At 41.8% G+C, this 13,931-nt stretch overlaps 1 protein-coding gene across 1 annotated transcript in view; it reads right to left on the bottom strand.

Moving 5' to 3' along the window:
• The window catches only part of atp13a1 (ATPase 13A1), a 104,444-nt gene that overhangs the window by 1,051 nt on the left and 89,462 nt on the right, over nt 1–13,931 (bottom strand). Inside the window, exons 18-25 of the mRNA XM_072248271.1 lie at nt 13,105–13,301; nt 11,060–11,156; nt 9,855–10,033; nt 7,806–7,920; nt 7,041–7,237; nt 5,667–5,809; nt 3,092–3,203; nt 204–347 (exon numbers count right to left, since the gene is read on the bottom strand). Coding sequence (XP_072104372.1) covers nt 204–347; nt 3,092–3,203; nt 5,667–5,809; nt 7,041–7,237; nt 7,806–7,920; nt 9,855–10,033; nt 11,060–11,156; nt 13,105–13,301 — 1,184 coding nt within the window. The remainder of the gene's footprint in view (nt 1–203; nt 348–3,091; nt 3,204–5,666; nt 5,810–7,040; nt 7,238–7,805; nt 7,921–9,854; nt 10,034–11,059; nt 11,157–13,104; nt 13,302–13,931) is intronic.

Below are 13,931 nucleotides of genomic sequence, written 5' to 3'. Positions count from 1 at the left end.
TAACCAAGCCAGTCCCTCTTCAGGTACTTTGACTTCACAAGATCATTGATCATTTTCATCCCCATAAATGGGGTAAATGAAATTCTAACCTAATGTCCATTGCTCTTCCTCCAAGAACATACCAATTTTTCATGGCCATAAAGCCCAATAACACCTGAATGTCAGTGATTTGCATTCAAGTTGTAATCAATTAGCATTCATACCTCTATTGGGATCTCGACTAGCCCGAACTGCTGGTTGAACTCTGGCGAGGAGCCGGTGAGCAGGGCCACAATGGCAAGGCCGGAGATAACAATACTCCACAGCAAAGGCTTGTTCTCCCTCAGGCTCTCCATGAACGGGTGACCCTGAAAATTACACACAGAGAAATCACAACAGAGCCCATTCCCCAAACATTACAAAGGACAACGATAAACCAGGTTTCACTAAAGTGGTGAGATTAGGGAGGGGCGTGTTGATGAGGAAGAGGTGTGTGCATTGATAAACGTTGAAGTGGACAAGTCCTTAGCGCCCTTTCAGATTTATCCTATGATACCAACGGTGGTGATAGACTGCTGGGACCTTCAGATTTTTGTATTTTTTAGTCACAGAAAACTGGACAGTAGCAAACATTATTCCTTATTTAAGGGCAACTAGTAAAAACAAAACAAAGGCCAATGATCTTTACTTCAGTAGCAAGGAAACTTGATTTTTAGGCATAGGATTTACTTGTATTCAGAAAAGCATGCCTTATTTTTACTTAGAGAAGCAGCACGGTAAGAATCCCTTCCAGCCCAACAAGCCTGCGCCAATTCACCCACCAAAGGAATAAAAGCATAGATTATTTTCTAAACAGAAGGTCAAGAATGCAAAAAGTGCAAAGGAATTTGAGAGCCCTCATGCAGGTTTCCCTAAAGGTTAACTTGCAGGTTGAATCAGTGATGAGGAAGGCAAATGCAATGTTAGCATTCCTTTCAAAGAGGACTAGAATATAAAAACAAGAATGTAATGCTGTGGCTATATAAGTAAGGGAGAGCTCACTTGGAGTACTGTGAACAGTTTTGGCCCTTATTTAAGAAAGGATGTGCTGACATTGGAGAGGGTTCAGAGGAGGCTCACAAGAATGATTCCAGGAATGAAAGTTATCATTGAGGAATGTTTGATGGCTCTGGGTCTGTACTCGCTGGAATTTAGAAGAATGAGGGGTGATCTTCAAACCTATCAAATGTTGAAAAGCCTAGACAGAGTGGAGAGGATGCTCCCTTTGGTGAGGGAGTCTAGGACCAGAGGGCACAGCCTCAAAATAGTGAGATATCCATTTAAAACAGATGAGGAGGAATTTCTTTAGCCAGAGGGTAGTGAATCTGTTGAATTTATTGTCACGAGCGGCTGTACAGGCTAAGTCACTGGGTGCATTCAAGACAGCAGTTCATAGTCAAGGCATGAAAGCTTATGGAGAGAAAGCCGAAGAATGGGGTTGAGAAGGAAATGGATCAGCCATGATGAAATAGCAGAGCAGACTCGATGGGCCAAATGGCCTAATTTTGCTCCTGTGTCTTATGGTCTTACTAATTAATTAAATGTGGCCAATTAACCTACTAACCTATAAGTATTTAGAATGTGGGTGGAAACCCACGCAGTCACGAGGAGAACGTACAAACACTTTACAGGACAGTGGCAGAAATTGAACCTGGGTCATTGGCACCGTAATAGTGTTGCACTAACCACTTTGCTGCCCTGATGCCCCATGATTAATAAACTCATTTATTAATGAGTCAGCTGCAATTGCATGGGAGGTCCCATCTCATAAACTTGGGAGTTTTTCCTAAGAAAGTAATGAAAATAATTGGAGTTTAGGGCAGTGGCTGTTACAAGGACCACAGTAAAACATTTGGAAAGGTCCCTCATGGTAAGTTGGTCCACAAGATTGAGTAGCAATCCACAGTGTGATGGTAAAATTGGCTTGATTTTAACAGATATGGTAATGGTGGGGGAATTTGTCTGTAACAGTGGTGTTCCACAAAGATCAATGCTAGGGCTCGTTTGAGATGATCTTCATGAAAATGTATTGGTCTGATTAGCAAGTTTGCAGAGGACAGAGAAATTGGTGGAGTTGTGGATATTGGGGAAGGATTTGGCAGGATATAAATTTGAGTGGAGTAGTGGCAAATAGAGTTTATGAAGTTTTGCGTTTTAGAGGTCAAATACAAATATGAGATAGAGTAAATGGCAGAACCTACTGGAAGGAGCACTGATGTGCAGAGATAACTCGGGATCCTAGTCCATAAAAAGTGACGCCACAAGTGGATAGGGTGGTAAAGGTGGTGTGTGGCATAAATACTTGGGGCACAGAGTGTAAAAGTTATGTTGCAGCAGTACAGACGCCACACTTGGCGTACGTGCAATTCTGGCTCCACACTAAAGGAAGGAGTGGAGGCTTTAGAGAGAGTACAGAAGAGGTTCACCATGATGTTGCCTTAACTAGTGAATAGTAGCTCCAAGGAGCGGTTGAACAAACAAATTGTTTTCTCTAGAGCAAGGGTTCCCAAACTGGGATTCATGGACCCCTTGGCTAATGGTAGGGGTCCATGGCATAAAAAACATAGGGAGCCTCTGCTCCAGAGTGTTAGAGGCTTTGAGGTACTTGATAGAAATATATAAAATTATAAGAGGCATAGACAGGGTAAAGAGCATCTCCTTACCAGGAAGAAATTTCAAATACAGGAGAGCGTATGTTTAAGGCGAGAGATGGGAAACTAAAACACAACTTGGTGTGCACATCTAATTTAGACAGCAAAGAATCGCAGGTACCTGGAATACGCTTCTGAGGAAGGTGGTAGAAGCAGAGACAATGGCAGCATTTTAAAGATATTAGGGAATAGAGGGTAACTGATCGTGTGCAGGCAGATGTTATTTAGATTGGCTCCTTAGTCAGTACAAAGGTGAGCCAAAGAGCCTGTTTCTGTGCTTAATTTTTTCTGGCTGATGATATGGCCCTGTGTGACCAGGCACTGCCCTCCAATGACCGTTTAATAACAGACTCAGTACAACATCCCATATGGTGTGATGGACAACCCCAACCCATGTTTAGGGCACTGACCGTTCTTCCTACCTTATAATTAATGGCAAAGGTGGCCATCTGCATGGCCATGGACATTATGTAGACAGTACTGTTCACGAGGCTCGGCTCAAATTCTTTGTCTAAATCCACAAATTCATCTGTCCTGGAAAAGGCAAAGGACAAAGCCAAGTTGAGTTAAATAAAACACAAGGACTTCTGACCCTCAGCTTCCATAAAACCCTGTCCTGGACAATCTGTCAGGTATCTGGTACTAAGAATAAATACGCATAATACACCTTCTCCAGTAAGAGATACCACTGAGATACAACCCTTCAACTGATTAACCTGAGCTACAACACCAAGTCAGAGACATGGCAACATCACCTCTAACATCCATCCGAGTCCGTGGAAGCTGCTGTGACAGGGAACTATAATGGTAAATGTCTTACTGCACTTCACTGAAATGGTTATGTTAACAACCTATCCAGGAAAGGAGCATTGTACCTGTACAGTGTCAAGTGTGCAGTTTACCACTGACTTGCAGATGTTTAGGAAGCGAGCTCATCACTGCAGAAGCCTCAGTGCACATGACCTGGTCTAGCTGCAATTTTTTCTGGCCTGTCTGGTTCAACTTCTGATCAGCGACAACTTGCAGGATGTTACGGGCAGAAAATCTGATCGTGGTAATGATGGCCAAAAGATGTCATTCAAAGATAGGTGTCATTTAATTATAATTAAATTGTCACTTTACCTTGATTTTTGACTGCTGAGGGATGATTGTGTAAAACATTAGAGATCTCACACACATTGGGGACAAACTCAATGCAGACCAGCAGATTTCAGTGAAATTTGTCACAGAAACTTCACTGGCTAAAGCCAACTAGAACAATCGGAACTTAGAACAGTACAGCACAGTACAGGCAATTCAAACCCACAATATGCTGACCTTTTAACCAATCACTCTAATGTTTCTCCAAAATTGCCCACCCCCATTTTTCTTTCATCCATTTGCCCAAAGGTCTCTTAAATGCTCCCAAAACATCGGCCTCTACCACCATCTATACTCTCCTCCAATCTCCTTAAGGCTTGTGCCCCTCTCAATTGAGCTATTCCTCCCGGGGGGAGTGGGGTGAGCGAGAAGAGAACACTGGTTGTCCACTATGCTCATTATCACCTTATACGCTAACACCAAGTCTCATATCCTCCTTCATTCCAAAGAGAAGAGCCCTAGCTCTCTCAAACTTCATTCATAAAATGTGCTCGCTAATCCAGGCAGCATCCTGGTAAATCTCCTCACCCTCTCTAAATTTTCCATACCCTTCCTGTAATGAGGCAACCAGAATTGAACACAATACAAGTGCAGCCTAACCAGAGTTTTATAGTGCTGCACATTACCTCATGGTACTAAATGAAATTTTCCAAAACATTAAGCCAACACACCATACACCTTCTTAGCTTAACTTAACTATGCACATTAACTTGGATGGATGAATGTAGACCCCAAGATTTCTCTGTTCCTCCACAATGCTAAGAATCTGCCACTAACCTTCTATCCTGCCAAATTCAACCTTCCAAAGTGCATCACTTCACTTTTCCGAACTGAACTCCATCTGCCACCTTTCAATCCAGCTCTTCATACCATCGACTTGTGAAGGCAGCAAACAAGATGGCACCAGCAACATACTGCAAACAGCTCACAAGACTGCCAGATACTCATCTTCTAAATGCACTGAACTGTGATCGATTACAGCCTGCAATTTCCCCTTTAAGCATGTATTTTTTGAGCCGACTAAATGGTCTGGTGCTTTTGCAATCTCCTGGGGAATTCAGCATGGATGAGAGCAGCGAGTGCAGAGTTCAGCACCTAATGGTGGAGCACAAACCCATGGTCAGCTCCATTACTCCGTGACGATTAGAGCATAAAGCAAGATTAAAATCGTTGAGAATGAGAGCTGAAAATGAACAGGCACATTTGACCGGTGGAAGGTGCAGGAGTCTCGAGTCTCACACCACTGGACTCGGGAGCAGCTGTTGCCCTACAGCCATCAGTCTTCTGGACAGGCTTCACTTGCCTCAGCACTAAGTGCAGTCCACAACTGTGGATTCACTTTTCAAGGTTCTGCAGTTCATATTCCTTGTGTTTTTGTTGTTTTTCTTTTTAAAAACTACTTGCACGATTTGATCGCCTCAGCAGCTCCACGGCTGTGGGGACACACTTTGAGACTGTGGTTAATGTTATTTGTTTACTTTTTAAAACAAATGTTTGCATGATTTGTTTTTTTCCCCCCACACAATGGGAGTTTGATGGTCTTCTTGTGTGAGTGTTTATCTTTAAACAGGCATTATTGTGTTTCTTTATTTTGTGGCTGCCTGCAAGATGATGAATCTCAAGATTGTATATTGTATACAGTATATACTTTGAAATAAATGTACCATAAACACTACTTATTTAATTACATATACACACAGACAAACTTTAAAGCCTCAAAAGACAAACTGAATACAGCGATAGAAATCAGCTAATTCACACAAGGGAAGTGTACGTGCAATCCTTACACAAGCCCCTTTCTATTCTCGGAACTATCTAGAATTAACAAGTCAGGGGTGAAAGAGAACAGAGCCTCACCTGAAGGAGGAGTGTTCTTGTGCCGTCCTGTACAAAAATACTAAGCTGATGAAGTGGACTGTAAACTGCAGCAGGACCGTGAGGATGGTGTACAAGTTGAATATGTTTGGCAATGGACGTACCTTGGACAGGGACTTCAGTGGCTGCAGGAGGTCAGGAAAACAGCAAATTAGAGTGAACTGTTGTGCATCACATCTCCCAGTGTACTTCACCCTGCAGCCAGTCCGCACATCTCACACACACTCACCAGCTTACCAGATTACTTGACCTTAGTCAGGAAGCCAGGCTCAGGCAAGTCCCTCATGACCCCACCACAACCCCCACAAACAAATCCTAGGTCAGTTGAACCCAAAACTGGAATGGTTAAATAATCCAGGGCTAGTTGAAGCTGGGTCACTGGTAGTATTATATTGTCTCAGGAACACTTGAATCAGTCGAGCATTGGAGGGTTATGGACCTAGTTGTTAGGCCATGCTGTAAGTATGCAAGAGTGCCCTCTGATCACCTGGATGAGTTGGTCCAAATGGTCGGTACCCATGCCATACAATCCTCTATGCATAGATTTTCCTCCCTTTTTTAAAAAATTACAATGTAGGAAGTCATTTGGTGCATCAAGTCCACCTGATTTCAGAAATCCCATTCCCTCTCATGTGTTCACATAGCCCCTGTAGTTTTGTCACCTACCAACCAACCTGTATGGCACCACCCTAATGTTTTCTGACAACAATGAGAAACAGAGTTATCACAAAACCTTCCCATGTTAACTACTTAAGCAGTTCAGAAAATGCCAATTGCCCTTGGGTTCCTACTGCAGATTCCAAATGAATCCTCAGCTCGTTGTCATTGGGGTCAGCTGTTACCAAGGGGCAACTGATTCATTCTTTTCATAAAATTTCACAACAGTCTAAAATTTGACAAGGCCAAAATGACCACAACTTCCCTACACCTAGTTAGCTCACAGGCCTGGACTCTCAGTTCACACAACGTGACGGCTGGAGATTACATTCACCTAATAATCCGGAATCAAAACAAAAAGCAACTCATCTTAGTAACAGTGACAAAACCAACTGATCCTCATAAAAATTAGTCTGGTTCACTGAGAATTCTCAGGGCAGGAAAGAGCCCTCGTCTGGCACTTGTGACTACAGACCAATAGCAACATGACTGACTGTTAAAATGTGCTCTGAAATAGTTCAAAAACTCAGCAGTTCGGGGGAACCAGGGATGGGCATCCAGTAGCACTCGCACCCCAAGAACCACATTAAAAAACATTTAAGAAATGTTTCTGGATGCTTTAAGTAAACAGAAATTACAAATACATGAAGCATTGTGTCTGGGCAAGTCAATTCACACGTGAACCACAGCTTACTTTACCTTGGATCTGGAGATGAAGAGGAAACAACCAGCCAAAAGCAGTCCTTGGAGTGTGGCCTGAAAGTCACTGAACTTAACTCCTTCCAGGTACAGTACGCTCTGACTATAGGCGAGGATCAGGGCGTTCAAGGCCAGGATCTTAAACATCTGCAGAGTGGTCACCAATGTGCACCGCCCCTGCTTTATTACATGGCATACTGCAGAGACACAGTGGGGGAGAGAACACCAAAAATATTAAACGCAGTTTGTGCCCACAACTCAAGGTGTATTCCTGACCTTATTGGTGCTTTTTTTGGGGGGGTGGGGGTGGGGGGTGTACAAAATCAGCTATCTTACATGGTTGCTGGGAAAGACGGAGAACAAAGTATAGAATATTTATTTTTACGTTAGCCTAGAATGTGCTCATGCACATACACCTCAGAAGTGAACTAAAGTACTGATTACCGCAGCCTGTGATTAATGACTTGTGAAAACAGGCAAAATGATTTTAAAATATTGAACTTGGTTTAAGAACATTTAAGTTTTATAATTAAAGCCAGGAGAATAAAACAAACCAAGTCACACTGAGTCCAGAGTAAGAGAAAAACATCACATCTGATGTCCAGCTCTCCTCCAACTTCCACAATGCAATGTACAGGCAAGGAAGTCGATGAGTAAAACCAGGTAGAGTACCTCACAGCAAACCCTGACAGTACCACTCAGAAGGCAGTGTGTTTCTGATCATTACTCTGAAGTCAGGGTGAGGGATCATACAAGAATACTCACTGCACATAATGGATGACAGCTTAGAAGTAAATGGTGCTGCAATGCTGGCATCTCCCAGTTTAATTATAGGCATCTGGTCGTCCTCTAGGTCTTTCAGCACCTGGTTAAGACGCTCCTACACAAAAAGGGGAAAGGTGGATGGAGAAATGACAACGGAAACATGGACTGCACATATAAAGACGAACTCTGGATTATTCCCAGCAATGGACTCACAGGCAAAGACAACCGAAGCCTCTAACCCCTTCGTTTATTACGTCACTCTCCAACCTCAGCCTAGTGGCCGTAATACTCAGATGACCTGGAGGGAAATGAATACTATTTAATACGCGCTGTGAACTCCACAAAACAGCCCATCACAGCCATCTTCGATCCACTGTCACTTTTTATTCTCACTGCCTAATCCTTGCTATGTCCAACATCTCAGGATGTCTGTCCTCTACCCTCTAAGTGCTTATCCTTAATGCTTTTCACTGACTTCATTCTTGACCTTGTTCCACTTTACATGGAGTGGACCACTCCTACCCTTCCTTCACTCCATTCCTATTCCAATCTTGTTGCCTGAACTTTCAATCTCATCAGAACAAGACTTGTCCTAGTTGTATATAATCACCCACTGGTTGCACATGATTGTTAATGGAAGAAATGGGCACTGGAACAGGTATTTAAGGGAGTTCAATAACTCAATGCTCTAATTAGTAACTGCTTTGGGAGTAAACCAAGGACAAAATTGTTTACATCTTGGCTTTATGCCGAAAACAAAATCAGCATAACAAATTGGGACTAAGATTCTGTTTCCATGCTGTATGACTACAACACCCAAAGGCTTTCTTGGAAAGTTGAAATTTCAAGACAAAACTCCCATGCTGCTGACATACATTAGCCATGCAGAACTTGCACTATTCTCAAAATTACATGAATAAACAATGGTGGTATAGAGGTTAGTGCATCAAAATTACACGAACAAACAATGTATGGATCAGCATGGTAGTATAGAGGTTAGCGTATTGCAATTACAGCGCCAGCTACAAGATCGGGATTCAATTTCCACCACCGTCAGTAAGGAGTTTGTATCAACACACATAAAAAACGCTGGTGAACGCAACAGGCCAGGCAGCATCTATAGGAAGAGGTACAGTTGACGTTTCGTGTTCTCCCCCGTGACTGCTTGGGTTTCCTCCAGGTTTTCCAGTTTCTTCCCACATTCCAAAAGGCGTACAGTTAGGGTTAGTGAATTGTGGGTATGCTATGTTGGTTCTGGAAGTGTGTTGACACTTGGAGACTGCCTCGCATAATCCCTCACTATTTTGATTTGACAGAAATAACACTTTGACTTGTGTTTTGATGTAGGAGTGACAAAGTTTCTTTAAAATATTTTTCTTCCTTTGTTAAGCTTTTGAAAATATTATCTAGACTACTGACTAGTATCTTGACTATGGGGTGTGCTGATCTGATCTGCCCTAGGGCGTCAGATCAGCGAGCTGAAACAATAGATACAACTTGAAAGAGTGTTCAATAGCACACGAAAGAAAACTATAGGGAGAACCTGAGTATGTGTTGTATATTAAATACCATTAATATTTCAGTAACATTGTAATTTGTTTAATTAAGCATTCTTTGTTGCTTAAATAATTCATATGTATGAAGTAGATAAACATCATACATTATCACGCTACCACATTGTATGCTGCTGTTTTGCTTGAAGCAAAAACGAAGTTAGACTCGCATTACGGACTTTGTTTTCCTTTGTTAGTTTTATGACGTGGAGTTACAAAACCTTATTGATGTGTCGCAAACATGAGAAAATCTGCAAATGATTGGTGTAATTACTTACTGAAGTTCCATTTAGAGACTGAAGCTGACGCAGAGTGAATTGAATACTAAAGTATTCTAGTCTACATAGTCTAGAACACAGTCTTTCAACTGAATCGATTATAAAATAATCAAGCTATCAAACTAAATGCGCTTACATGTATCAAAAGGCAGAACTACATAAAGTGTTGGAAGTAATGAACCAAGACTGTCTTGTGGGAACATTTCAGTATTACTCACCCGGTGCAGAGCAAGCTGTTCCTCTCGCTGTGACATGAACCGCTGCCTTGCTGCTCGAGAGCTTAGCTTCATGTTGCTGCCTGCATTAGAAGCAGAGGCTTTCCCATCGCTTATCCCATCTTTTGTCTTCCTTTTCTTGTCTGGAATCCGCTCAGGAGTGTTGGCTAGCAAGGCCACTCCTGGAACAAAAAAAAAAGGACAAAAATGCTGAGCTATGAGAAGTTTTGACCAACTGAAGCCAGGTTGCCTGGGACAAGAGGAGAGATTGCATATACCTGTGGGACAAGGTAATTGCAAGTTTATTTTGAAGATCCCAGGGATAACAGTTGGGCTGTGGTATCAGAGTATATGGGGAATTGGTGTCTTAGTAAACATGATATATGGGAAGGAAATTAGAAACATTCACTCCAGTGATACTGATGACTCAAGAAAAAGGGAAGACAATACAGACTTAGTGAAACTCAAGGCAGTTCAACGCAAATTGAGAGTATTCTTATTAGAACAACCATAAACCCTCTGCTTAATCCATTGTTATACAGATATGAGAAGTGACTTTTGCTGTAGATGTAATTAAGCCTGGCATGCATTTGGAGTCTTGTGACAAGTACAAGGTACCCAGAAGATAAATCAGAGAAACTTGAGCATCTGACAAATCTGGAAGTTGAAAAACTGAATGGGTTGCTCAAGTACCTATGACTGATGCACAATAAACAGAGGCTAAACAAATACCAGATAACCAAAGGTTTGAAGTTATGGGAATCCAGAAGAAATATATTTACAATACTGTACAAAAGTCTTAAGACACCCTAGCTACATATGTGCCTAAAACTTTTGTACAGTAATGTACATAAAGTGCTCAGCAGCAATAACAGTGGAAGATATTAGAAGACAGTGGAAGGAGATTTTCAAAACTCAATCAAGTACAACCAAAAGCAGAAAATCTTTCCAAATAAGACCAAAATTAAGTTTAATTTGATGGAAATAAAAATTAAAATCAGATAAAATTAAAATAAAAATAAATGGAGTGGATAACTTAGAGGTCTGCAGGATGGAAGACTGGCAAACTGACAAAAAGCATCAGTCATTATAGTTTCCAGAGGACTTGACGAGTGTTTGAATTCAACACTCAGTACTTCGACAGGATAACAATATTTTGTACATCAATGCAACTTGCCATGCACCGTGAATGAACTCTTCAGACTTACCAACATCAGCATGCTTTAAGGCTCCAACGTCATTAGTTCCATCACCACACATCAATGTTGTGTAACCCAGGCTCTTAAAACTGGTGATTACAAGCTCCTGCATAGAGAAAGGAAAGACATTCACTCACAGACAGCTCACTATGAAAGCTGAACAGACCTTACCTGAAACTAGGAGAAACTCTTTCAAGAGATTCATCGGAAAAAGAAGTCCATCACCATGTTGAAGCAGGCCAATTCCTTCATAAAAGGGGAATTAAAACCTTCATAAAGTCAAGCTGTTGGCACTTCACAGTATCTCAAACGTTCTTCCCCCAGGTAATTCATCTGATTGAGCATTCTAGATAGCCCCACTCCCCACCCCAACCCCTCTCTTCTACCCCATCACTGCACTAAACATTTTAAATCACATTTTACAATGTTTACGTTGCAATTACATGCTTGTATTTATGCATTATGCACATTTTATCCCATATCCGTACCTTAACCTCTATTTTTATAAAATGTATTCTTAATAATTGTTGAATTTTGTTGTTTTTGTTGCATGTTACACCCTGACCAGAGCAAATTCCTGATACGTATAAATGTATAGCAAATAAAGATACTCCTTGAATTCTTGATCCTTTAAGTGGAGGGTTACAGCAAGCCCACATGCAGTGATGATTGAATCAATTTTAAAATCAGGAATAAAACATGGGTTTGTTAAAATAAAACTACTTTCTCATGTGGAATTGGTTTGGACTATAGTCCTGGGAAAACCTTGTGAACTGTGATCTATGGTGTACCCGGTTAGTCCATACTCTGATTCAAAAATTGTACTCAAATCCCTCTGTGGTTCTACCCATGCCTACTTCTACCTCCTTAAAGCCAAGAGCCTATGGTAGCCACACCTACAGTCAAACAGAACTATCTACACACCTTCTGTATAAACTCAACCTAGCTGTTTTGTTAGACACCAACTATATTTGAATCCTAATGCACTGATTCCCCGACTGAAATGCAAGACCCTCTAGCTAGGAAGTGAACAAGAGCGGAGTGGTAGTGTAGTGGTTAGCATAACACATTTACAGCACTAGAGACCCAGCTTCAATTCCACATTATCTGTAAGGAGTTTGTATCTTCTTCCATGACTGCATGGATTTCTTCCAGGTGCTCTGGGCTCTTCTCACGTTCCAAAGACATACGGATGAATAGGCAAATTGGTCACAAGGGGGCTCTTTGGGTCAAAAGGGCCTATTACCATGCTGTTATCTCTAAATAAAAAGAGCAGTGGCAAGGATGATAAGGTGCATGAGATTTTAATATCACAACCACTAATTTGTTGATAAAGCTCAAAGTAGAATATTTGACCTGCTAGTTGCTCCAGCAACAGGGCTGCCAGCAGTCCCCAAGAATCTTTAGACAGCCCCAGTTTCTTTGAAGCAGGGCTCCAGAAAAGTCACTGGGTTTTTATTAAGGGGTAGAGAGTGAGTGAGTGAGGGAGGCTAAATAAGAGAAGAATTTTTTTCATGCTGAACAAACTAGGCTTTCATCCCCGAAGACTGGGAACTACTGTAGCAGTATCTCCTTGGCTTAGTGCCAGGTTTGGTTTTTACACTTCTGTGAATTACCTCCAAGGTGTCCGCACATATCTTTTGCTACTAGCGCACAAAGGAATTCGCGTCACGATGAACATTAGGACCAGGGGAAGCTGGGGAGCTCAGGAGCCGCTGCCCACAGCTGCTGTTGAGTCCCGAGTCGGAGTAAGTCAGTGTAAATAAAAATTTGCGGAGAGTAAAATAAACACGATTTGAGAATTATCGATCCATTAATTTAATGCGTTAACAGCCCACGTCAATGGAACAGAAATACTACGGATTCAGCAGCAGCCACATGCAGTGGTTCCTGAGCTCCCAAAATCCATCCTCACGGCGCAAATTCTTTGTGCAATTCCTTTGTGCGCTAATAGCAAAAGGTGCGTGCGTGGAAAACACCTTAGAGGGAACATTGCTTGGGTGTTACTACTATGAAAGCTTAATGATAATACGAGCTTTATTGTAAAGTCTAACCTTCTGTTTCGGTGCAACCCGGGCAAACACCTGGATGTGAGGCATAAGCTTCATCAGAAATGGCTTGTCCACTGTAACTAGGTAATTAAGGCCTTCTCCAGTCATACACAGGTTGTAGTCTTGGGTTAATTCACTGGATCGTGTTATCATGGGAACAGTAATCGTGCCATCAATGGACTCCCATTGCCATGTAGCATCTGAGGATTAATATAGAACAACCAGCCTTTAGAAACAAGGACAGTAATCTACATACACAACTTCAAAACCCAAGGCTCTCTGGGAAGTTCTGCCCACAAATTTTTAATGCATGCTTATATTTCCACACATTAGTCACTTCCCCTTAATTTAGTTCTGATCATGTAGAATTTCAACATACCAAGTAAGATGTTTGTGCAGGCTTGATGATCTCCCCCCCCTCCCCCCACAGTTTTCCACAAAACAATGCCAGCCAGAACTGACACTAGGCAGCATCTGGTTTCCATCATGATCAGCTGCACTGATCATCTAGAAAACATTACCTTACTTTCAAGAGAAGCCTGCAGTATCTTCCATTTGCCTGATGCCGTACAATTCTACTAATGAAGGATCCTTTCAGCAACTCTGAATGAGTGGGATGTGTGAGCACATTTGGTTTCCAGACAAAGCTTTCATTAAACAAGGACTGACATGGCTTGACACTAACTGCAGTTTTACCAGGGGTCACTGCAAATTAGAATGTGCAGGCTTCAGAACAGAAGTGCCCCAAATTAACAAGGTATGAATTGGCACAAGTGCGACAAGTTAGAAATAATGTTCAATATCCTGGTTTTGTTGTTAACCTGGTCCTT

Source organism: Mobula birostris, chromosome 32 (genome assembly GCF_030028105.1).
Source record: "Mobula birostris isolate sMobBir1 chromosome 32, sMobBir1.hap1, whole genome shotgun sequence".
NCBI classification, from domain to species: Eukaryota; Metazoa; Chordata; class Chondrichthyes; order Myliobatiformes; family Myliobatidae; genus Mobula; species Mobula birostris.
Note: the sequence above shows the minus strand (reverse complement) of the source record. Positions and strands in the feature narration are given on the sequence as shown.